This window comes from Macrobrachium nipponense, chromosome 17 (assembly GCF_015104395.2).
Source record: "Macrobrachium nipponense isolate FS-2020 chromosome 17, ASM1510439v2, whole genome shotgun sequence".
NCBI classification, from domain to species: Eukaryota; Metazoa; Arthropoda; class Malacostraca; order Decapoda; family Palaemonidae; genus Macrobrachium; species Macrobrachium nipponense.
In genome coordinates, this window is record NC_087210.1 from 1,792,406 (window position 1) to 1,818,124 (window position 25,719).

The following is a 25,719-nucleotide window of genomic DNA, read 5'->3' on the forward strand; positions in this document are numbered from 1 at the left end:
GTTGGGAGAAACGGCACAGGGGGTTCCGTCACCTCTATGCTAAACTTTTTCAACCTTTGAATAAAGGTTGTCGAGTTCAAGGAAAGCTGGGGGTTACTAACTGAGTACCTGGGATACTTCACCAGTCTGTTTATGGTCAGATTTTACAGTAATGGTTGGGTATATATGTTTTTAAATCTGGTGTTGGTGAACAAATGTTTTTGTATGATTGAATTTCTGGTCTTAAGCCCAGGGCAAAGGGCAATCTTTGTTTGTTAACTATCCTCCGTCAAGTCAGCCCTTGACTCGCCTTTGAACTACGGGAAGGATTCCACTCCTTTGTAAGAGGCTAACTTTGTCTAAATTCGCCAAATTTCCCTTCTACAATATGTAACGAAGAGCAACCGACCGAGAGGCAGTAACAGTCTGCTGTAGCTCTCTTACAAGGTAAGGCACAACACAACCTTGAGTGTTTACTGGTATTGGCAATAAATGTAAACTCCATTTTAAAAAATACTAGTGGTCCACTGAATTCCCACCTTCCCATAAAATGTTGTAATCAGCTCTATAATTGTTCGGTAAAGACACTTACAATAAAAATGAAATTTTCATTATTAAAATGAAGTTTTTATTGTTATTAACGTTACCGGAACAATTTAATGATTATACCCACCCTCCTCCCCTTCCCAGGTGGACGGAAGGGCAGAAAGAAAAATTGGATTCACCTGGGCAAGTTGTACCTGGTTTCTTTTTCCCGCGAGTGGAGGGGAGATGACGTCATCACCACCAGTGGTGGGGCGACGCCGACGCGCTAAATTAGAATTTAGTATCCTGCCTGCCGCTCGTGGAAATCACAGGCTCTAAATAATTGTTCGGTTAAGTTAAATTAACAATAAAACCTTTCATTTTTAATAATGAAATTTAAAAATTTCCATTTATCTAAATTTTTTTATCTACTTTATTTTTTATTTTTAGTCTGATGGTACTAATTTAGGACATTTAACTTCTTGATTTTTGCTAAAGTTGTTATTTAAGCAAAATTTTTGATTTGTGAAGTGTCAGTGATGTTACCATGCGTCCCCCTCCCCGCCCATGTGTTTGTAATCATACTTGTGTGCAGTTGTAATGAAATGCCTACTGGTAGTTTTAGCTCAATTTTTTATATTAGCATATCTGCTGTTACTCCTTATAACACAGTAAACTTTTTCATACCGTAGCAGGTTTTCATATGTGATTTGGAATTGTACATATACCTTTTACATACATACTGTAGTTTTCAAATTCATAGTTTTGGCGTGGTAGGAAGACATGAGTTCCTTAACTTAAAGAATGAGCAATTACTAAAATACTTAAGTATTTTAATTGGGGAGCAAATTCATTCATGCTTTCTGCTGATTTCTCTTGAATTCATGTTTATCGGGTTTTATTTTCTATTCCTTCATGTTTAATTATTTATCGTCTATTCTGGTAGCTTGCTGCTCTTTGTGGGCTGATTTCCTTTTTGAGATCACAGGGATTTATAGTTTGCTGACTGTCCATAAGAGTTTTCAGCTGAATATTTAAAGAACGAAAGTGGTTTTCTATGAACTTGATTTTAGAGGTCAAGGTTTTTAATTTTATTTTGATTTCAGTTATAGGGGATGAAATTCTGAAAGGGCAGACGCTAGATACGAACTCCCACTTCCTGACAAAGCAGCTCTACAGTCTTGGTGTCAGAGTAGAGAGGGTAAGTTTTGATAGGTTTACAATAAGTTTAGTAGCACCTGTAAGCAAATGTTAATTGCATGAATTTTAATATGGAAAGGAAAGTCAGGGTCTAGTTTTATTGTCATCTCTCTTATACTGTATATACGTACTATACAGTACGTAGTTCTTGTCTGAATCTCATTTCTTTCATAATGTTTTACATTGCAGAAGTAGGAGGGAAAAGTCAGAAAATAAAAAAATTGGTATTCTTAGCACTATACAGGCTGTCCCCACCACTTACTGATGCATTGGTTAATAGCTTTTTGGTTTTATGACGCTTGACTAACGACGTCGTTAACCAGATTTCCAGTACATACCGCTAAGCAATTTTATCAGCTGCTTATAACTGGTAGGCGGTGTTGTTAAGAGGTTTATCAGTGCCATTTCTTCTTCTTCCCAGCTTGTTCCCATTTTTATATGGGGTCGCCGTTTCGGATGAGCCGTTTCCATCTTTTTTCTATTCGTTGTGCTTCTGCCTCATACTGAATTCCCTTCTACATTTAAGTCTTTTTCCTCTCACACAAGTCCTTCCATCTCTTTTCTTGGTCTTCCCTCCCTTGTTTCTTTTTTCTTCCTTGCACCTCCACCCCATCAGGTAAGTATGTCTCCCAGTGTGGTTCCCTTCATCTCCTCCCAACAGGCTTGTCCAAAAACCAATCCATTCAAGCCTCCCCTCGCCTTGCACTTTCTTTGATACTATTCCACCACCTTAGTTGACCCCCTTTATGTAGTCATTTCTGAACCTATCCACTCTTGGTCACCCCAAGAAACCAATTCCACCTAAAGCATTCTCAATTTCTTTTGCCACATCCATCTTTCTTCTGCCTTCTGCTTTTCTCATGCTTGCTGTTTTCCGTACCAATCATGCAGCATTGCTTTCTTACGCAACCGTCTTGTGAAATTTTCCTTTTAAACCTAAGCGGGCACCTCTTTTTGTCACAAAAGAACTCCGAGGCCGCTCCCACTCAGTTGTTTCCAGCCCTGCCTGTACCCGATGTTTTTAACTTCTTCTTCCATACCTTCCTCCAAGCGTTAACAAAAAAGATCCCAAAATACTTAAAACTTATCAACTCTCCCTTGATTTGCTCTCCACCAAGCTGAATACTTTTCCTTCCTAATCATTCCCCCTTCAGTGGGTGGTAACAACATATATTCTTTTGTCTTTGGATCTACTTATTCTCATTCCTCTGTCCTCCAGTACTTGTCTCCATCTTTCCAATTTCACTTCAGTGCCATTTATTACCATAATTATTATGATGTTTTGGTTAATGATGATTTTCGGTTGTCGTCGCTCAGCTGGGAAGAGGACCCCAGCTGTTAACTGGGGACTGCCAATTGTATTTATAGAAGTTTGTCATTAACTTTCAACTTATTATTTTCTCAATAAAATGAATGCATTCAAAATATTTATTATATCATAATGTTATCACATTTTTGTAACCACAATAAATTTTTTTGCATTTCAGATATCAGTGATTCCTGATGATCTTGAAGTTATTGCCAAGGAAGTTAACCAGTTTTCTGAAAAGTATACTTTCGTTCTCACGTCTGGTGGCATTGGCCCTACTCATGATGATATCACCTTTGAAGGTTTGTTTTCTTTGTATGTACTCCAGTTGATAGTCTCAAATGGAGCAGGTTGTAAATTTATGTTTTACAGCAGTGCCTCAGGGTAAAAAATGAATCCGTTCCGAAGCGGCTTTCGTAACCTGATATTTTCCGTATCTCGAACCACGTTTTACATGTAAATTTCCTAATTCGTTCCAAGCCCTAAAAAAACACCACAGTAGATTTTATAATAAAGCTAAATTGACAAATAAACAATGAGATACAACAATTTGGACCATTCAATACCTAACATAAAACTATACTAATCATACCTGGTAAATAAAAGTGTATAAGTGTACATGGTACAAGAAAATACTGTACGTACACATGGGTAGTAATAATGTGGAACCTTAGCTTTTTGAGTGAGGCGATCTTCCGAAAAAGTGGCGACAAGAGGAAGGAGGACAAAATGGGCAGATAAATCATGAACACTTTAACTTTAACAAAACAACGAAATTAAAATTGGTCAGAAACATTAAACATAAACTGAAACTTACAAAATACATTAACAAATGGCAGAAAACATTACCACTTAACTTTACAAAAAACTTTAAATTAAATTTTTTTATTTATATATTTTTTTTAATTTAAAATTTTTTTTTTTACTTTTTTTATACTTTACTTTTTTTTTTTTTTTTTTTACAAAATTTCAATTTCTTTTTCATTGCACTTTTCAACTTTCTGTTTTTTTGTATCACTCTTGGATATTCCTGTTTGCTTTAACTGGGCTACTAAAGGCCTTCTTTTAAAAAACAAATAAATACCAAGGAAGGAAATTGCTTCTGCTTGCTTTTCACAATGTTCCTGATAAATGGCTCAGGCCAAACGTCAATCCGAACTGCGCAAACATATGACCTAGTGGTACAAGCCTTTTCGGGGTGTCTTTTCCTACAATTTGATTGCACTTTTATTGGAAAAGCAGCTAGAGCATGCCATAATTTCTTTCCTGGCCATTGCCATTAGGGTCCTCCTCCTCCCTCGCCTCGGCCGCTGCTAGAGAACTCTTCTTCCACAGGTCATGCCGTCCGTGAGCTCCTCTTGGTGCTCCTTCGGAGAAAGGTCATTGATTATCGTTGTTTCATGGACCTGTTCCGAGTGCAACGACCGCTGTCAAGTAATCTTGGGTTGTGGAACAGTTTCAGGATCGTTCAAACCTGTTTCTGAATCCTGTATCAGCTTCGCACGCCATAGTCTGAAATCCCTCGAAGTTCTTCGGGCGGATTACAGCATAAGGCCAGAGTTTTCCTCCACGAAGAATTTTCAAGGTTCGCACCTCAAAAATCTGCCAAGCTTGATCGCTGAGTCGGATTGCATTATCTATCCACAATATTGAAATGCTGCTTTCAAAATTCATGCAAGGTGAGCGGTTTGTGGGTATCGGTGATTGTCGAAAACATCTCTTGAAAAGGAGGGTGAAGCAAGGGGCCATTGTCCAACAACAAACAGACCCATTTCAGAGGGAATGGCGCTTTCTCTTCCAAGAATTTCTTCACTGTCGGGGGCCGAACCATAGATTTACCCACCTCAGGTGAACTAAAGTCTCGTTGCCCAGGCTTTTCGCATTAAACCCTCCCTCACCACATCAACTGGAAAGCTTCCTCCCTTTTAGCACTTTAGTGGCCTTGAATGCTCGAGGAGCCTCCGAATGATACACAAGTACGGGCTTGACTTTACAATCCCCACTGGCGTTGGAACAAAGTGCAAGTGTAAGCCTGTCTTTCATAGGCCCGGGTAGCTTCTTCTCTTCCTTCTGTGATGTATGTCCGACGAGGCATTTTTTTCCAAAAAAGGCCAGTTTTGTCAGAGTTGAACACTTGCTGAGAACTGTAGCCTTTGTCGATCGTCATCTCGTCGAACGTCTTAATAAAGGCTTTGGCCGCTTTCGTGTCCGAGCTGGCCAGCCTCCCATGCTGCATCCAACCCCGAATTGGATGCCAGTCAGTTTTACGGAATTTATCAAACCTTACCCCAGAGAAGCCTTGAAGTCTGGCGGGGTTGCGGCGTCGATGGTCCCTTCCCTTCCTCCTCGTCGTCTTCGGCCCTTGAAGCAATCAGAATCACCCGAAAATAGGCGCTGGGCCCTTGGTGGGAGATTTGCAGTTCTCAGTTATCGCATTGCCAGGGATTTCTTTGTTTCTTTTTATTCCATACAAGAAGCAGCCTCTCCTCGTCACCATGACCGTGGCTCCTCTTGTTGGACATAAATAGTCCACGCCCTTGGAAGGTGTAAATTTGCTTTGATGGCTTTCCTGCTGCTTAAGGATGGTGCCTATCGTCGGACAGGAATTTCGGCCAATTATTCCTTAGCGACCACACTCAACTGCAATGCCAAGCGTTTCCAATAAACTTTTTTTTTTAATGATCTCCATCTTTGTCTCCATAGAAAGCATCCAAGCATCCTCTTCTTTCCATGAACTTTAGCAACATTCTTTGGACCCATGGCTATAATTAAGTTAGTTAAGTTCACACACAACACGATAAAGAAGAAAGCGAAATCACTAACACTAATTTATGTTAACAAACGAAATCACATTATGTGTTTGAACGAGAACGAATTCCTGCCGTGCGTACGATTAACTCTGGTGCAACGAAGTGGCCGAAGGACGCCTTGTTTAATGTAGAGGCATGGATGGGATAGAATGCTGAACCAAATAGCGGAGAGGCAGGGATCTTAAACGGTGGTTGACTAGCAATCAGGAACCAATGGGAGAGCGGGGAAAAAAAAAAAGGATGGTGGCAAGTCTACAAAGTTAGAGGCGTGCAAGTTTTATAATTGTTCTTGGCGGTCCAGGCAAATCTCGGACTATGCAGTATGTGCACCCTTTTGTAACCTGAATTATTTTCGTATGCAGAAGCAATAAAATCTGCCTTTGCTTTTGTAACTTGGATTTTTCGTAAGTAGGGACTTTCGTATGTCGAGGTTCCACTGTACTTGGTGTAAATACTAAAGCTAGAATATGTAGTCATTTTATAATTTTAATGGACGGTCTTTTTGGTTATTGGTAACGCAATTAAAGCTAAAGTACAGCCTTGTCGGGAAATTTTTAATTCCTTTGGATAATGGGTAAATGATAGTCACTCATGTATGCTATCACTAAACAAGGGTCAACTGTATTGTAATGTAAATCAACCAGAAAATAGCCGGCACCAAGAACTGTCCTTATGATTAATGGCAGTATAAAATTTTGCAACATTTCTTCATTTCAGTCATGAATAAGCCATAGCTTCATTGTTATTCATCTGACAAGGAGACCAATTGTATATTTAATGGGAAGAGCCGTGATGATTTTTATTGTGTTTTTTATAAACATGCATTTTGAGTTTTTTGTGATGAAAAACAGTGAGAAGCACTGTAAGTAATACATTACTCTGATAAAGGGTAAAAATCAGGTAAAAAGTATGAGAAGTTCTTTTTGCCGTTAAGTTTCAACTGTCTTTTTTCACTCTTAATGTACATGCATTGGGACTGTCTATTCTATTGGAAGAAAGAGAAGTGTTTGTTGTATCTTTGTTCACCTAACTTCAAAGGGCAATATCTATTTTTCACTGTAACATATTTTTTTTCAGGTGTGGCAGCAGCATTTGGGGAGAAGGTTTATCCTCACCCTATGTTAGTTGGTTTTTTAAAGACTTATTTCAAAACAGATGACTTATCCTCACCGACAATGAAAATGGCACACGTAAGTTTTTCTTGAAAATTTGTGATGCTAGTTTCTTTATACGTATACATAATATGTATTTACCACAACCCATTAACGTTACCCAATTTCCTTAAATATTTGCAAATATTTAAGAGCAAACTAGCTGAGTAATGTAAACCCACAGATTTGCATAATGAGATTGTCAAATGCCGATTAGCTTATTGGCAAGGTGTGGTGGGGGAGAGAGGGGTAGTCTGATGTTTTAGGTATAATGGTAAATGAATTCACAAACTAAATTGCTCTCTGCTCTGCAGCTTGCTCTTTCTCAGCTTTGGTTACTGACATTTTGTTCATGAAACTTACCTGTCAGATATATATATAGCTGTATTCTCTGAAGTCAGACAGAATTTCTAAAACTTACGACACACATAGTGGGAGTTGGGTGGTTAGTACCCATTCCCGCCGCTGGGAGGCGGGTATCAGGAACCATTCCCATTTTCTATCAGATTTCTTCTGTCGCCGGTGTCGTAAACAACTGTTTACACACCTCCGCCTCAGGATTTTGGAAAACTTTTCATTGCTTGAGTATCCTCTTGACTTTTTGGTTTTTTGGTTTTGGATCGATAGCTTGGCATACGTGACTTTGGACTGTTTTGAATTTGGCTTAGTTTTTTTCCTTAATTATGTCTGGATCTAGTTCGGCTAGCGCCAGGGTGTGTTCGAAAGTGGAATGCAAGGTTAGGCTACCAAAAGCCTTGGTTGATCCTCACACATTGTGTAAAGGGTGTAGGGGGCAAGATTGTAAATATGATTTGCGCTGTAATGAGTGTGAAAGCTTGGATGATTTACAATGGAAGACGTATGAATCCTACATAAATAAATTAGAGCGTGATAGGATCAGGAGGTCTTCCTCCAGGAGTAAGTCGGGTAGCAGACAGGGTCTTAATGTATCCCCTTCTAACCCTCCTTTAGATTTTGTGTCTCCTAACCCCGTAGTGTTGCCTTCGGGCCCTCAAGTGGTGTCTGCGGAGGGTAATGCCCTTTCGCTTATCCTGGATTCATTGAAGACGCTTGAATCTAAAGTGCTTGCCCTTGAAAACAGGCAAAATAAGTGCAGTGATAGTGCCCCTAGTGAAGTGGAGGGGGCGTCAGATCGGCCCTATAGCGCCTCTAGGCTGGGACCTCTGCCGGACTCCCAGGACTCAGGGAGAGGGCATGTCAAAGGCCGAAGGAGGGTTACGGGGATCCCCCACCGATCTGACGTCCCTTCAGCCGTTCCTGTGGACGCTTCCCAGGCTGCTAAGGAGCGTGCTCGAGCACGTATCCTGAGAGATTGTTTCTCGTCTTCCGACGTGTCCTCCCCGTGCAAGGGGTGGGAATCTCGTCCGGATTCGCGACCTTTGAAGAGGACTCTTCAAGATCTAGACGCTTGACGTCATGCGATGTCTGAGTGGCATTCTTCTCCGGAAAGCGTAGCTTTTCCGCCCCAGAAGAAGTCTAGGACGTCATCTGAGGATGACGCCCTCGAGCCCCCCAGTCGCTCTAGAGCCAAGGCTGTTCCTGGGAGAAGGAAGAAGGCGTCCCCTCGCCCCTCTCCTTCTCACAAGCGCAGCTCATCTCCGCGTAAGGAGACTTCTCAGACGGAGATCATCATTGCTATGCAACGGCAACTGGACGCTTTACTTAAGCAGAAGGAGACGGTTCCTCGTCGCAAGAAGGACGATAGACTTCCGATCAAGAGAACAAGGCAGTCTTCTCCAACTGCTCCTCTTTCGTCCCCGTCTCCTGATATTTCGCCCTCTAGGCTTCGTTCTGCTCCCCAGGGTTCGTCTAGAGGTGACGTTAGACGTCAGGTTAGAGAGAGATCCCATCATGCTCCTCTCTCTTCTCGTCGAGAAGACGCTCGGCATTCCGACTTTGACGCTTCTGCTGACGACGAGTTTGTTGCTGTCGGACGGACTTCAATGCGTCCTGCCCCTCTTCGACATGAGAGTGTCGATGCTCAACGGGACGCTAGTCGGGTAGCTGACCAGGTTTCTTCGCGGGACGTTCGTAAGGACGCTTCGCGGGACGTTAGAAGAGTCGCTACGTTGGATGCTCCTTTGGACGCTCGGTCGGACGCTGATTTGGACGCTCGGAAGGACGCTAGGTTGGACGCTCAGATGGACGCTAGTAGACGTTTTCGTAAGAGCTCTGTGGACGCGAATGTGGAAGTTCGCTATCACTCGGATGATGTTCCCGAGGCTTTCGCTGACGCTTCACGTCTTCCTTCTTCTTCACGTTCTCCTCTAAGGGTGATTCCTGATCCTGTGACTGTTAAGGATCCGTTACCCTCTTCTTCTCGTCATCGTTCGGACAGGAGACTTGGAGCGAAAGGACTTTTGCCTCTTCCTTCGGATTTTCACTCGGGTAAGGAAGAAGGAGAACTTAGCGGTTCTTCTGAGGATGTTGACGAAGAACAACCTTCAACGTCGGCTTCGTCAGATTACCAAGTATTGGCACGGCTACTTCGTGATTCGTTTGGGGATACTTTCCAGCCTTCTGCCCCTCCTTCTCCTCCTTCACAGTTTTCGTCGTCGAAGGCAAGCAAGACTCCAGGGTTCGTGAAAATGAAGACGTCTTTGTCTACTAGAAGAGCTTTCCGGAAGGTTAACGCCTGATGGAGTCTAGAAAAGCAAAAGGGAAGGACTACTTTCACCCTGCCTCCGTCTAGACTTAGCGGGTAAGGCAGGGATGTGGTATGAAACAGGCGAGGAATAGGATTGAAGGTTCCTACGTCTGCTTCAAGGAGATTTCGCCAGCGTGGTGGATGCCTCAAGGAGGGCCCTTTTAGCCTCAGCTAAAGTGTCATGGACGACTTCCGAACTGGACCATCTTTTGAAGGGACTGTTTAGGTCCTTGGAAGTCTTTAACTTCTTAGACTGGTGTCTCGGAGCTTTAGACAACCAGTCTCGTAAGCCAGACTCGATCAGCTTGGGGGAGCTGTCCAGTGTATTGTCATGCATGGACAAGGCCGTCAGGGATGGCTCAGAGGAGTTAGCCTCTCATTTTTCAGCAGGTGTGCTAAAGAAAAGGTCGCTTTATTGCAACTTTGCGGCTAAGTCTGTCTCTCCCTCACAGAGGACAGAACTTTTGTATGCGCCCTTCTCGAGTCATCTCTTCCCCCAAGCTATGGTAAAGGATCTGGCAGTTAGTCTTCAAGAGAAAGCCACGCAAGACCTGTTGGCTCAGTCTTCGAGACGTCCGGCTGGCCCTTCAACGTCTTCAGGAGCCCAACCGTTTAGAAAGCAGAAGCCCTTTCGTGGAGGGACTTCCGCTAGATCGTCACCCAGAGGAAGAAGCCTTCCTAGAGGTAGAGCCCCGTCTAAGTCTAGGAGCAAGAAGTGAGAGATCGTTCCTTCAGCCACGGTAGGAGCCCAGGCTGCAGTTGTTTGCAGAAAGCCTGGAGAGAAAGAGAGGCGGACACCTGGTCTCTCGGCGTCATAGAGAAGGGTTACAAGATCCCTTTCATAAAGCCGCCCCCGTTGACTTCCACTCCCAGGGACTTGTCCCCGTCGTATTCTCAAACAAAACGGAGGATACTTTTCGACCTGCTCGAGCAGATGCTCGAGAAACGAGCAGTGGAACAGGTTTTAGACCTGGCAACGCCAGGATTTTACAACAGATTGTTTCTTGTACCGAAACAATCGGGAGGGTGGCGGCCGGTCTTGGACGTAAGTCGTCTAAACCTCTCTATAGAAAAGCAAGAGGTTCAAGATGGAGACTCCTCAGTCAGTTCTGGGGGCCTTAAGACCTGGAGATTGGATGGTATCACTCGACCTACAGGACGCCTACTTTTACGTCCCGATACATCCCCAATTGATGAAGTACCTTCGGTTCGTCCTGAAAGGGAAGGTCTTTCAATTCAGGGCTCTTTGTTTCGGACTGAGTACGGCCCCTTTTATCTTCACCATCTTAATGAAGAACGTGGCGAGGTGGCTCCATCTTTCCAACATCAGATCTCGCTCTATCTGGACGACTGGCTCATACGAGCCTCCTCGCAGACCCGGTGCCTGAAGGACATGCAAACGACTCTGTCTTTAGCTGCGTCCTGGGACTTCTGGTGAACTTCGAAAAGTCACATCTGACCCCACACAGTCCATCGTGTATCTGGGATTCAGAGGGATTCAGTGGCTTTTCGGGCTTTTCCGTCCCAGGAACGTCAGCAACAAGGCATAGAAAAAGTGTCAGCCTTTCTAGGGAAAGATTCATGCTCGGTGAGGGAATGGATGAGTCTGCTGGGGACCATTTCCTCACTGGAGAAGTTTGTTTCCCTGGGGAGGCTACACCTCCGACCTCTTCAGTTCTTTCTGTCGGACAACTGGACAGACAAGGACAACTTCGACATGAAGTTAAGCATCTCGGAAGAGGTGAAGAACCATCTAAGATGGTGGCTCGATCCGTGGAAGCTGTCAGAGGGCATATCCCTCAAGCTTCAGAACCCCGACCTAGTGTTGTTCTCTGACGCGTCATCCACGGGGTGGGGAGCAACTCTAGGGGGAGGGGGGGAGGAAGTGTCAGGTACCTGGAGAGGGGAACAGGTAACCTGGCATATCAACTTCAAAGAGCTGGCAGCGGTTCAATTAGCGCTCCAGTTCTTCCAGAACAAAGTCTCCCGTCGTGTAGTTCAAGTCAACTCGGACAACACCACAGCCCTGGCATACTTGAAGAAACAAGGAGGAACACACTCTCGCTCCCTGTTCGCTCTAGCGAAAGAGATTCTTCTTTGGGCAAAGGAGAGAGAAGTCACGATATTGACATGGTTCATTGCCGGAGTCGAGAACGTCCGGGCAGATCTCCTTAGTCGACAAGGACAGTTATTGCCGACAGAGTGGACCCTCAATCAAGATGTATGCCAGGAGCTGTGGGGTCTTTGGGATGTCCTTAGTGGACATTTTTGCAACATCAAGGGACGGCGAGACTCCCCCTTTATTGCTCCCCGGTTCTCGATCCGGGGGCAGTAGCAGTAGACGCCCTTCTATGGGATTGGACGGGCCTAGATCTCTACGCTTTTCCCCCCTTCAAGATCCTGGGGGAGGTGATGAGAAAATTCGCAGCATCGGAGGGGACGAGGTTGACTTTAATCGCCCCCTTTTGGTCCGCAGCGATCTGGTTCACAGAGATGTTCTACCTGGTGATTTTCCGAGATCTCTTCCGTTAAGGAGAGATCTACTCAAACAGCCCCACTTCGAGAGGTACCACAAAAACCTCTCCGTTCTGAGTCTGACTGCATTCAGACTATCCAGAAGTTGGCCAGAGCGAGAGGTTTTTCGAAATCAGTGGCTAAAGCTATCGCCACCGCGAGGAGACCCTCATCAATCGCAGTGTATCAATCGAAGTGGGCAGCCTTTAGAAGTTGGTGTAAGAGAAAAGGAGTTTCCTCTACCACTACCTCTGTGAGCCAGATCGCCGACTTCTTGCTTTATCTTAAAACAAGATCTGAAGCTTGCAGTGTCAACCATTAAGGCTACAGAAGCGTCTTATCTGTAGTTTTTCGCCATAGAGGCTCTTGACCTCGCTAATAACAAAGATCTCCATGATCTATTGAGATCTTTCGAGACGACCAAGGTGCCGCTTACCGAAGTTACCTTCGTGAAACCTGGATGTGGTCCTCAAAATATTTAATGTCAAATCGCTTTGAACCTCTTTACTCTACGTCTCTACGAGATTTGGACGAAGAGAAAACTGTATTCCTAAACTGCTACTGGTGACGGCGAAGAGAGAGTTAGCGAAATAACAGGCTATTAGTAAACACGCTCGGCTTCAAAAGGGCATAATGCGGTCTGCTCTTTGGGTATGTCGTTTCTGGCTAAAAACGAAAACCCTTCCAATCCGTGGCCTAAAACGTTCGAGATCAAGGGTATGGCAGAGATCATTGGTCAAGAGCCAGAAAGAGTCCTGTGTCCTATTGGGTTCTTAGAGAGTATCTTCGTAGAACGAAGGATTGTAGAGGTTCTGCGGAGAACTTATGGTGTTCGGTCAAGAGACCAAAAACCTATTGCCCATGTCCAAGAATGCACTGGCATTCTTTTTAAGAAACACCATTAATGGAGGCGCACTCTTCTTGCAAAGACAGTGACTTTAAGCTGCTAAAAGTTAATGCGCACGAAGAAGAGGGCTATTTCGACCTCAATAGCCTTTCAGAAAAACATGGCTCTTAAAGACATTTTAAGTGCTACTTTTTGGAGGAGTAACTCAGTGTTAGCCTCGCACTACCTACGGGAGGTGAGAACGACCTATGAAAACTGTTACTCTCTTGGACCATACGTCGCCGCAGACACTATTTTGGGGGCAGGAGGTAGCCCTCATCCTTTCCCATAGAAAAGGGTAGGTGAGTTTTTTAATATTTGTAATGTTTATGGTTGTAGGGTCGGCCGCCGAGTACGGGGGTCGTCCCCTCCCTTCCTTTAGCCTTTGGTATTAGGGAGTTTGTTGTTAGGCTAAACTTAGGTGGTGGTTTTTGCCTCGTTGCCCTCAGAAGTATGGTCATGGTCTAGTCACATTGTGGTCCCGTCCCCGTTGACAGATCATCTAGAGCGCCCAACTACACAGGTCACTACCTTGTTGGTAAACTCTAGTGAAGCAGAAGCAGGCTTGGGTGACAGTAATCACGAAGTCAGCTATGCTAACAGGTAAGGAACCCAAGATGTCAATCATCTACATTTATAAAGTTTCCTAAAATCCTTTTTCTGTCTCTCCCACCGCGAAGGTGGGATCAGCTATATATATATCTGACAGGTAAGTTTCATGCAACAAATGATATTGTTAAGATACAATAAAGTTTGTTCATACTTACCTGGCAGATATATATATTTTTAGTACCCACCCACCTCCCCTCAGGAGACAGTGGAGATAGAAATCTGATAGAAGATGGGAATGGTTCCTGATACCCGCCTCCCAGCGGCGGGAATGGGTACTAACCACCCAACTCCCACTACGTGTGTCGTAAGTTTTAGAAATTCTGTCGGACTTCAGAGAATACAGCTATATATATATCTGCCAGGTAAGTATGAACAAACTTTATTGTATCTTAACAATATCATTTTCCTGTGCTCAATGGTGTGTTATCAACTCTGCCACAGCTACAACTGTAAATTTAGTGATATGCTTTCAAAACACTTTCCAGTGCATGAAGGATGAATAAAGGTTTATTTTATTTTTATTTATGGAAATCACATTGAAAACTAACCCTTAGTAAACATGTTAGTTACGGCTACTGACATTGGCAAACAGCTGTTTCTTGATTCTTTTGTTTATGTCAGACTTGCTGTTGTTTATGCTAGTGTCTTGCATGCAGTAGTAAATGGTTGTTAATTATGAGAAATATCAATGAATTCTTAGGCAAGTTACTGTACCTTCTGTTACTTTTTTCAAATGAGCACCATAATATTCTTTGGATGCTTGAATTTCAGGTCAATGCCCCCTGTGATGGGCTTGTTCCATATGAATAGGGTTCATCTCATGTTAATAGTAATAATAATGCTTTCTACTTTCTTATATAACAGATTCCAGAATCTTCTGTTCTGCATTTTGGTGAGGACAAAAAAAAAGGAGTGAAGTCCCAATACCCAATCATCAGCGTGAGAAATGTCACAGTATTTCCTGGAATCCCTCATTTATTAGAGAGAGCATTCAGCTTGTTAGGAAAGGTAAGTTGGTATGACTGAAATACAGTGGACCCCCCGTATTTGCGTTCTCTGGATTCGTGGACTCACACATTCGCGGATTTCTCTCAGGAACGTTTTCCCACATTATTCGCGGAAAATTTGCACATTCGCAGTATTTTTCCATGAGAAATATTCACAAATTCCTGGTTTTTTATCAATTTCATTATAAAATGCACTTTTTGTGATAAAACTATTTAAAAAACCAAGTATAAAAATTTTTAGTCTGTTTTTCTTGAGTTTTACCTTTCTTGAGTTTTACCTAACAAAATAGGCTGTTTTTAGCATTTTTATAGGGGTTCCAAACATTCGCGGGTTCTAACTATTCATGGGGGCGTCTGGTACGCATCCCCCGCGAGTACGGGGTGACCACTGTAGTCTTCATTTAAGGGGGGGGCTGCTTCTGTCCTTGGCAGGTTGCTGATAAGCGAAAGCTGCCATTAACCGATACTTTGTGATTTATGGCGCTGATAACTGATTGATGACGGTGCCACAATTCTATTATTGGCACCTTGTGGCACTTATAACCGGAACTCGGCGCATTACGGTGCCATAAATTGCCGATTTTATGATGCTAGGCAAGTGCCATAAGACCAGATCGCCATTAACCTAGTCCGCTGATAACTAGAGACTAACTGCCTGTATTTTTTCCAGTTAATCTAAGGCAAATATTTGATATTACAGTGAGGCCTCGCCTAGTCGCGGATCAGCAATCACGGATTCAGTTAATCACGGGTTTTTCCTTGGACCACTTCTCGTTCTATATCGCTGGTATGAATCGCAGCATCGCAGGCTTGTCCGTGGTAGGCTAAGCCTCGTCCGGTTCCGATAACCAGCAAGTGCATGTGTTGTGTTTATGTGTACTTATGGGTTTCCTTTTATTCTCTTTCTCTCTTCTCTTCTCTTTATTATTAGTCAGTCTTTCTTCGTTAGCTTGTTGGTATTATTTGGGAAGGTTATCTGTTATATGGGCTAACCTTCAATTATCAATTGCGGTGAGTTTTTCTTTTCTTAGGAACATTTTAGATTAATTTTCTTTCATTCTCCAGTCTCTCAGGATTTAAAGCTTGAGTACAACGTAGGACTCTGGGCAAGTTAAACACCACTTAGTTCATCTTACTTATTATTAAGAGTACTAGTTCTACAGTTTATCAATTTACACAACACTACACAGGGAACAGAGAGTGTACTGACGTAGCCTCCCTGTATAAGGCTTAGTTCCTAACTAAACTTCTCTGAGACCTCAAGTAAAGTCCCAACCTAACTTCTAAAATTAGACTCCTCCCTAACTTCTACTAAGACACATCACATTATGATATTAACTGACAATAAAGGTGATAAAACCATTCTCACCTTATATATTATTGGCATATCTTCATAATATATAGCCTATTCATGGAATAATTCCATATCATTGACATCAACTTGTAGTTGAGTGGCCAGCAGAAATGTAAACATTGAGTTACACTTCACAGCGACATTTGTCATTCTTAACCTTTTAGAAATGTCAATAGTAGTAGTGTAATTACAGTAGTAATAACATTTAGGAAAACATTAATTTTCAATTCGAACTTCATTATTATTTTGGTATAACGTAATCAACTTCCCTGAACACTGCAGTCATACAAACGATAATTGTCATAGATTATCGTATTGTTGTTTGCGATCGGCGATGAACCGTAAAACCATTTTTACCTTATATATTATTGTCATATATTCATAATAAAACGCATATCTTATATATTACGTATTGGCATATCTTCATAATAAAAAGCCTCTTCAAGGAATAATTCCTTGGGGAATGCATTTTTCAAAAGACAAAAATACACTTTACAAGTTTACAGTATGCACTGATTACTTTATTTTGATGTGATTACATTAATATTACAGTATAGTACTGGAAGCAGAACAATAACTATTTTTGATCATAAATGTATATTCATTCACGAAAAAAATACGTATGACCACCGTGACGTCACCAAACCTACAATCTCGTTCGTACATACTATTTTTACACAATGTGATAGTGGTTACACTGTTCTACAAACTACCGATGTATCCTCTGTCTAAACTGTCATAAATCACTTTACTTACTTTTTTGTGGAGCCCAGATATTACGTATATCATGGAAAATTAACGAAATCGCGAATTTTATCATAGAGCAAGATTTCCTAATTACTGTGTTTTCATCTTCTTTTCATGACTAAATGCGTTTTTAGGATAAACTTATTTACAAATTTTCAAATACTATGAATGTAAATAGTAAAATTCTCTCTCTCTCTCTCTCTCTCTCTCTCTCTCTCTCTCTCTCTCTCTCTCTCTCTCTCTCTCTCACTCTCACTCTCTCTCTCAGAAAAAACTATAATACTGATCTATTATTATCCTAATAAAAGAACAAGATGGTCCCCGACATTTGTGGGTACGTGTTGCTGTATAAAATTTTATTCTTTCTGTGATTTACGAAACTGTGCTTCAATACAACTTTTATAGTTGACTCAATGATTATCACATGTTATAACAGTATACAAGAGAATATCTTATCACTATCGATGTTTAATTTCTTATCACCATAAAAATATTTAAAATACAAATTTCATTATGTTATTCTCGAGCTAAGCTAGTCAACAGTTACTCTCGTACTAAGCTGCTCTCTCAAGCTAGTCAACAGTTACTCTCATCCCAAGCTGCTCTCTCAAGCTATTCAAGTTGCTCTCTCTCTCTCTCTCTCTCTCTCTCTCTCTCTCTCTCTCTCTCTCTCTCTCTCTCTCTCTCTCTCTCTCTCTCTCTATGAAATATGAATTACTGTATCATAATATCATAAACTATTATGTACAAAGTTAAAAATAATTATAATTCCATTGATAAATTCATTTCTTTTAGCAACTAAATTGTTTTCCAAAATAATTCTTTCGGTAATAAATGTCCATCAGCTGATTCTAAACGTAAACAAAAGACCAAAATAGATTTTAATGCTGTATTTTGCTGTTTATACATTAATATTATAGTTGGGTGTTGTAATCATTACAGTAAATCATGTCTTTTTTTATCATAAATATGTTCATTTACGAAATAGATATACTATGTACTTTTAGTTTGGTGCAGCAGCCAAATCATGAAAATAGAAAGGAATTGTTAGGTATTATACTTTTGTTTGCTGATCTGATAAAGGGGAAATTGAAGATAGGAAAATTTATAAAAGATTTGACACATTATAGACACATAACTTGAACACACACACAAACAAAGGAGGCATAAAGTAAACAAGGGAGCCGTTTTGTTTTATGTTACTGAAGTGGTGTTCGCTGCATTCTTTAAATTGTACCCATAAACGAGTTAATTATGTGTCATCCAAAAGCACTGATACTTTTGCTCTTATGGGAAAGAAGCCTAAACCTCAGATGAAGAAGGGAAGGAAGAGATGTTTCGCTGCATGTTGCTGGTAACATTATCTTTATTATTCTTCCAATTGCACTGCAAAATCGTTGACATCTTTATCATAGATCGTTGGTGATTACCCATATGATTTACATAATTTTGATATTTCTCTTACCTCTCTCCCTCTTTTTCCTTGTAAAAAATTAAAAAGGAGCCCCATGTGAGTACCATAATGGCACATGCGTATGTAGGCTTCCAGCTGTAATCCATAGGCTAGTAGGCTACATATGTACAGTAGTATATATACTCCATATATTTTTAAGGCTAATGTAAAATAACTTTGAAACTGTCTTGAATTTAGTTTAAGGTGATAGATGACGACGTATTTGGTGCTTGAACTAAAGTAGGCAGTTATAAACATTGGAATAGTGGTCTTGGGTGGGTTGATTATTAAAGTAGGCAGTTTAAAGCAACTTTTTAGGGGTGGGTACCAGGATAACACGGGTATTTACTTATCACGGGGGGTTCTGGGCCCTATCCCCCGCGATTATCGAGGCCCTACTGTAATGTAACGTATATGTTTTGTAGAGGTTTCGTTTCAGAGAAAAGAAAGGTCATGAAACCTGAATCAAGGACTGGAAACCTCCGAATGTCCATGAGCCTAACTACAAAATTCCTAGGTTTAATCTTGGTTATCAATTTCACTAATATATCCAAAAATTAAAATGCCTTAAATAAGTTCAAGCATTCATTTGGAACAAACTGTTACCTTACATAACTGAATACTGTATCTGCATAAACAATATTGTCAAAAAAACTGAGATTATAAGTAAATTGTGCTTTAAAGTGATATTTTGCCATCATCTAAATGGAAAATGTAGAGACCCTCCACCTTTGGACTTGGAGGCTGTCCTTTCTGTTTTCTGATAAAGAGGTCTTATTGGACAATGTTGCCAAATTCTTAGTGTGGACAGATGTTTTGCTGATGCCACTGTATGTTGGTCAGCGTAGCATAAATAGAATAAAGAGTTTTGTTTTTATTGAAAATAAATTATTATAAGATTACTTATGTATATATTGGTAACTTGTATTGTGTGTATGTTCAATGAAGTTTGCCTGAGAGAAACTGTTAGTAAGTTTGTGCTTTTTAATGATGGGATTATAAATTTTGCATTTACAAATATTTCATTCCATTTGCAGAAGCTTTTCCACAAGCCTGGTACAGGGTTTCATGTAGGAGCGATATATTTGACAACTGATGAAGTTTCTATAGCCTCCATGCTGAATAAAACTGTTAAAACCTTTCCATCAGTGGCTATTGGTTCTTACCCAAAGCTCTTTCACAGGTGTGTACCGCAGTCATTGCTTTTTTCTTCATAAAGCTATTATATACGTACTTGACACTAACCTTATTTTCCGTGCATGCAGTCTCTTTTTAGAAACCCACACTAACAGTTCTTCAAGTTCCAGGCAGCAGATTATGCATAAGGTTCCATAATGCCATTGTGGAAAAGTCCTTCTCTGTGTGTCTGTTGCCTTGCACACAGCTTATAATAGTCATGCTTTCAGAGAATTTTGGCTCGCTAAATGGTTTAAGTGTGATGTTTTTTCACTCATAAACTTCCTTTATAGGCTTAGATAAATTTGCTTTCTGTAAAATGTGTAATTATGTTTTAGTCCCTCTCTATTTCTTTTGTTTTGGTAAAGATGTCTCATTCTTTCAATAATAATGGTTATAGACGATAAAGAAGGGCTATTAGTTAATATTAATTAATACTATGAGGTTGTCTCACACTACCATATGAAGCCATAAACATTGTCAGGGGTAACAGTACATTGAGCATGACAATTTCTAGACAGAAGTGTAAGGGTCTCTGAGGCAAAGGTTTTCATATAGAAATATAGAAAACATGGAATTTATTGAGACCAAAAATTTGATATTACTTTATATTAAAAACAGATTCTTTGTTATACAATCTTTGATCATTTTAACTGGCTTCCAGCTAAGATTTATCGTATTGTTAGGGCCTCAGGTTTGTTAGCTAAGATTTATCGTATTGTTAAGGCCTCAGGTTTGTTAGCTATGAAAAATACAAATTGATTAAAAATTTTTCATGTTGATCACAATGGATACAAGAGGTATGGAGGGAAGTAGAAATGGAGACAGTGAAGTGCTATTCAGTACTTCTTGCTAAATTAATAATTAAGTTTTTAAGAAGTTTAATCTTTTTTTATTTATCGTATTGTTAAGGCCTCAGGTTTGTTAGCTATGAAAAATACAAATTGATTAAAAATTTTTCATGTTGATCACAATGGATACAAGAGGTATGGAGGGAAGTAGAAATGGAGACAAGTGACTGAAATGTGAGAACAGTGAGTGCTAAAAATTCATGTTCTCTAAATTAATAATTAAGTTTTTAAGAAGTTTAATCTTTTTTTATTTTGAAGAGGATATCGTTATCTTTTTTGTCGTCTAATAGCAAATAGGGTTTAACTCGGCAATCTTGTTAAATCGCCTTAAAACTCATTGTCTCTAGTGCCCTACAGTATCAGATAATTAAATGACTGAAGTGTCAGTGATATCTCTGTAACAATCTGTCCAGTTATGAGTTTAATAAGTTAAATATAAAACAGTTTTGAGACCAGCAGAATATTGGAAAACTGCTAATCACAATACTCTTTCTTCACAGCTACTACAGGACAAAAATAACCTTGGAATCTTTAAATGCTGACGATATTGCTCAAGCTTCGCAACATTTTAAAAGCCATTTGGAAGAGGGTAAGTGTATGACCTCTTGTACTTAAGTAAATGAATACGTATCTAACTCAAAGAGTAAGTATTTCATACCTAATTTATATGAAAATTTAAGCTGAAACATGTGAAAAAGTATAAAAGAAATTCGGATCCACTGAAAGAAAAATCTGATTTTAATATATCTTTTACTTTAAATTGGAACATGAATGTAGTAAACACAGAAAAGGGGGTCGGGTTTGCTGCAGAAGCACATTGAAGTGCCATTTTTTTAGTGTGATATTAGTCTATGATGTTGAAAAAGAAAAAGCAAGAAGCAGTGCTTGCTACAGAGAAAATTAATATATATGCTGCTATATTGGAAACTGAGTTGAAACCCACTGATTTGTATGAATCTAAACTTTTCTGATCATGTTGAAGTTGTATGCAAAGGTTTTGGTGTCTGATTGCAAATTAAAATTGTGTATGGAGTACTCTCCTTTGCCACCCATAAGTTCAAATTTTCTTCTTGCACCTAATTTGCTTTGTTACAATTAATAATGCACTGTGCTCTGTATTTATTAGCCTCAGAGGTGTGGATAAACTAATCCTTTATAATAATACGTAATGATGATTGTAACTCTATAAAATACTTTGCAATACAATACTTTATTGATTATATCATACTGTATGTAAATAGGCTGAAGACTAACTTATGAACAATTCAAGATAAGAACTGTTGTTCAAAACGTAACTCATTCGTACGTTGGTTATTGTCTGTATGTACGGTAATGTTTAGATTTCTACAGTTTTTAAAAGTTGGAAAGTATATTTTTTATTTGAATATATACAGTTAATTGTGGTTTACTTTAAAGACATTCATTTACATTACTTTTTTCCCAATATTTAGGTATGGTGATTGACTACAACGATGATACCATCAGCTCTCCATGGGAATTTATCACTAAATTGATGGAATCCTCTGTGTCCTTAAGAAGTACAATTGAAGAAGCAATTAAAGTCATTACCGATTGTTTGACAAAATACAAGTAAGTATTTACATGTGCGAACTTTAAGGTACCCTTCCTTTGTGACTGATGGATCCACACATTATACAAACTTCATGATTGTGTATTCAGTAGCCAAGAGAACTGTTAGGTCCCTCTGGGTTACAATAAAGAACTGAAAGAATATCTAACTCTCATTGCGTGGTACAGATATGTTAATGATTGCTCAGATATTTATTGCAGCTTATTGCTGATTTGATCTTTACTCAGGATGAAATCCTTACATTGACTTTGTATTTATTTTTTGAGAGAATAAGAAGCATTTTGGCAAGCCTCAGTGAAACTTTTGTTGTATAACAAATGAGAGAGGAGGTTAGTGTGACATCTGTATGTCAAGAATGCTACATCATTGTATGACGTTGCAGCGTGAATATCCTTTTTGGGCAGTATAGTCAAATTTAAGCCTAAAGTTTCTGTAGTACATTTATTTTTAGGAAAAACCAAATGGCAGATCATTTAGATATCTGTACAGTTAGTTTGTTATTCATTCTTTTGCCTAAACTAGGTCTTAAAAGATTACTGATGTAGATGCAGCACGTCGTAACAATTTTCCTGAGTGTGATGCCTGTTTGCTCTGAAAGAAAATGTTCAGTCTTTTACTGTCCTTATGCGCCGGTACCTGATAAATTTTATATTGTGCTAATGGAAATAAGGTCTAACAGTATTCTGTCTAAATTTTCTACATCATTTATTTAAATGTACAGTTCTCTTATTATAAGTATATGATGAAGAAACTTAGCATGACCAGAGTATATCATCAAGGAGGTTTAACCTCCTTGGCATTTGTTAATGTCTCTGGGAGCAGTGTACTTCTGGGTGTTCCCTATTGCCTTGAAACTCCTTAAAAAATATTTCCATTCTTCCAGGTCTCTGCTTTTCATATAGGTCTAGTTAAATCTCATTTTGGACCTTTCTCGTGATTATCACAAGCTACTGGACTTCCTCACTTTTAATTTACTTGATTTTGTATTATATATATATATATATATATATATATATATAGATATCTATTATATATATATATATATATATATGTATATATAATATATATATATGTATATATATATGATATATATATATATATATATATATATATATATATATATATATATATATATATGTATATATGTATATATGTATATATGTATATATATATATATATATATATATATACAGCGGTCCCCGGGTTACGACGGTTCCGGCTTACGACGTTCCGAGGTTACGACGCTTTTCTTAAATATTCATGGAAAAATCCGTCCTGGGTTACGACGCTTGTTCCGAGGGTTACGACGCTGACGCTTCCGACGCTCCGAGTTAACGACGCTTTTAAAAAACGCATACTATGATAAAAAAATCCTTATAGTTAGCACAGTATATTAATAAAAATAAGTATTTCTGGTTAGATTACAACAAAAATTTTGAGATTATGATGATTTTCGACACTTTTTATGTTGTATTTTTCTATGTTTTTTAGTGACGCCTCATATGCGGAACTAGTTTCCGACGAGATGATACATACTAGTTTACATATAACAGTCCAAAAGCGCAAATAATGAAAAAATCATTGCTGTTTCCAGTAATAATAACAAAACGAAGTTCTGGTTAGATTACAACGCAAATTCCAAGTATCCAAAGAGAGACATTATCCAGTAATTTGATCAGAGAGAGAGAGAGAGACGAGAGAGAGAGAGAGAGAGAGAGAGAGAGAGAGAGAGAGAGGCGTCTTCCGACGCTCCGAGTTAAGGACAGAGAAGTGTTCGTTTCGTTAAACGGTTTGAGATTATGATGATTTTCGACACTTTTTATGTTGTATTTTTCTATGTTTTTTAGTGACGCCTCATATGCGGAACTAGTTTGTTTACGAGCGAATGAATACATACTAGTTTCATATAAGCAGTCCAAAAGCACAAATAATGAAAAAAATCATTGCTTGTTTTCCAGTAATAATAACAAACGAAGTTTCTGGTTAGATTACAACGCAAATTCCAAGTATCCAAAGAGAGACATTATCAGTAATTTGATCAGAGAGAGAGAGAGAGAGAGAGAGAGAGAGAAGAGAGAGAGAGAGAGAGAGAGAGAGAGAGAGAGAGAGAGAGAGTCTTCCGACGGTCCGAGTTAAGGACAGAGAAGTGTTCGTTTCGTTAAACGGCCTCTGACTCATGCCAGTAAATGTTTTGTTGATACTAATAATATAAGCCTATTTAAAGATACGTTTACTTTAATTAGTCTATATGATACGTAAATAGTAATCAACTGTTCTTGTAGCCCTCAATATTTGGCAAATCGAAGTATCCAAAGAGAGACATTATCCAGTACGTAATTTGACAGAGAGAGAGAGAGAGAGAGAGAGAGAGAGAGAGAGAGAGAGAGAGAGAGAGAGAGAGAGAGAGAGAGAGAGAGACGCTTTGGCAAACAAATGGTCTCGGGGGTTTTTATAGCTTCCTTCTGCTTGATGATCGTGGATATTGTAGAAGGATTTTCGACCATACTCGTTTGCCAAATCGACGATACGAACGCCACGTTCATGCTTTGCTATAATTTCATGTTTGCTTCCATCGAAATCATTTTCTTAGGTTTTTTCTTATCACCTGCTTTGTCTTTAGCTTTGAGACCCATGGTTAATAATAAAATAGACAAAATAACACGAAAAAATAGGCGCAAATACAACGAACTAAACAACGACGACGTGTTAACATGCAGCACCAACAAACAAACAGACTGAACACATTTATCGGTCGACCTATACAACTAACACTCATTGCAAAATCGTATCTCAAATATTTCGTTGTATATCAAAGCTTGTATTTTCGCAAATTTTCTGTTATATCTCAAAACATTCGTATATTAGGGCAATCGTATGTCAAGTTCCAATGTAATTTGATCAGAGAGAGAGAGAGAGAGACGCTTTGGCAACAATGGTCTCGGGGATTGACGTAACGTTTATTTTCTGAACAGATAGGACAGAGAAGTGTTCGTTTCATTAAACGGCCTCTGACTCATGGCAGGAAATGTTTTGTTGATACTAATATATAAGCCTATTTAAAGATACATTTACTTTAATTAGTCTATATGATACGTAAATAGTAATCAGCTGTTCTTGTAGCCCTCAAAGATTTACAAAATCACTCCAGGTTGTACATAAAACTTCAAGAAGTAGTGTCACCAGAGGATTACAATAGTTTTTTACCTTCAAGAACCAGCATTCTTTTATGAAAATAACTCCAGGTTGTACATAAAACTACAGGAAACAACATGTAGTGTAACCAAAGGATTACAAGTAAGGTTTTTATAACTTTTTATTAGTTTTAAGACATATTTCCAAGCGTCGTTCCGGCTTACGACGATTTTCGGCTTACGACGCGTCTCAAGAACGCACCCCCCGTCCTAACCCGGGGACTGCCTGTATATATATATATATATATATATATATATATATATATATATATATATATATATATATATATATATATATATATATATATATATATATATATATATGCAGGAAGTACCCCGGGTTACGACGGTGTCGGTTTACGACGTTCTGAGGTTACGAGCTTGTCAATAGACGTTATTTACAGGGTTACGACGCATGTTTCCAGGGTTACGACGCCTACAACGCTCATCTGGGAGATAATATGACACTAAAAATGCAAAATAATCAATATTTGAAGGTTATTTTGATGAAAAATGCCATAAGAATGCAGTTTACATAGTTTTCAATGCACCCAAAGCATTACCAAGTAAGGTTTTCTAAGGATTTGATGATGTTCCGGCTTACGACGATTTTCGGCTTACGACGCGTCTCAAGAACGGAACCCCCGTCGTAACCCGGGGACTGCCTGTATATTGTCGTAAGCCGGAACGACGTT

At 39.6% G+C, this 25,719-nt stretch overlaps 1 protein-coding gene across 2 annotated transcripts in view; it reads left to right on the forward strand.

The window, feature by feature from the left end:
* LOC135196116 (FAD synthase-like) overlaps positions 1-25,719 on the forward strand; it is a 95,977-nt gene that overhangs the window by 46,830 nt on the left and 23,428 nt on the right. For both annotated transcript variants that reach the window (XM_064222583.1, XM_064222582.1), the window contains exons 2-8: positions 1,611-1,705; positions 3,192-3,315; positions 6,901-7,013; positions 14,519-14,662; positions 19,253-19,398; positions 20,743-20,831; positions 21,694-21,832. In XM_064222583.1, coding sequence (XP_064078653.1) covers positions 1,611-1,705; positions 3,192-3,315; positions 6,901-7,013; positions 14,519-14,662; positions 19,253-19,398; positions 20,743-20,831; positions 21,694-21,832 — 850 coding nt within the window. The remainder of the gene's footprint in view (positions 1-1,610; positions 1,706-3,191; positions 3,316-6,900; positions 7,014-14,518; positions 14,663-19,252; positions 19,399-20,742; positions 20,832-21,693; positions 21,833-25,719) is intronic.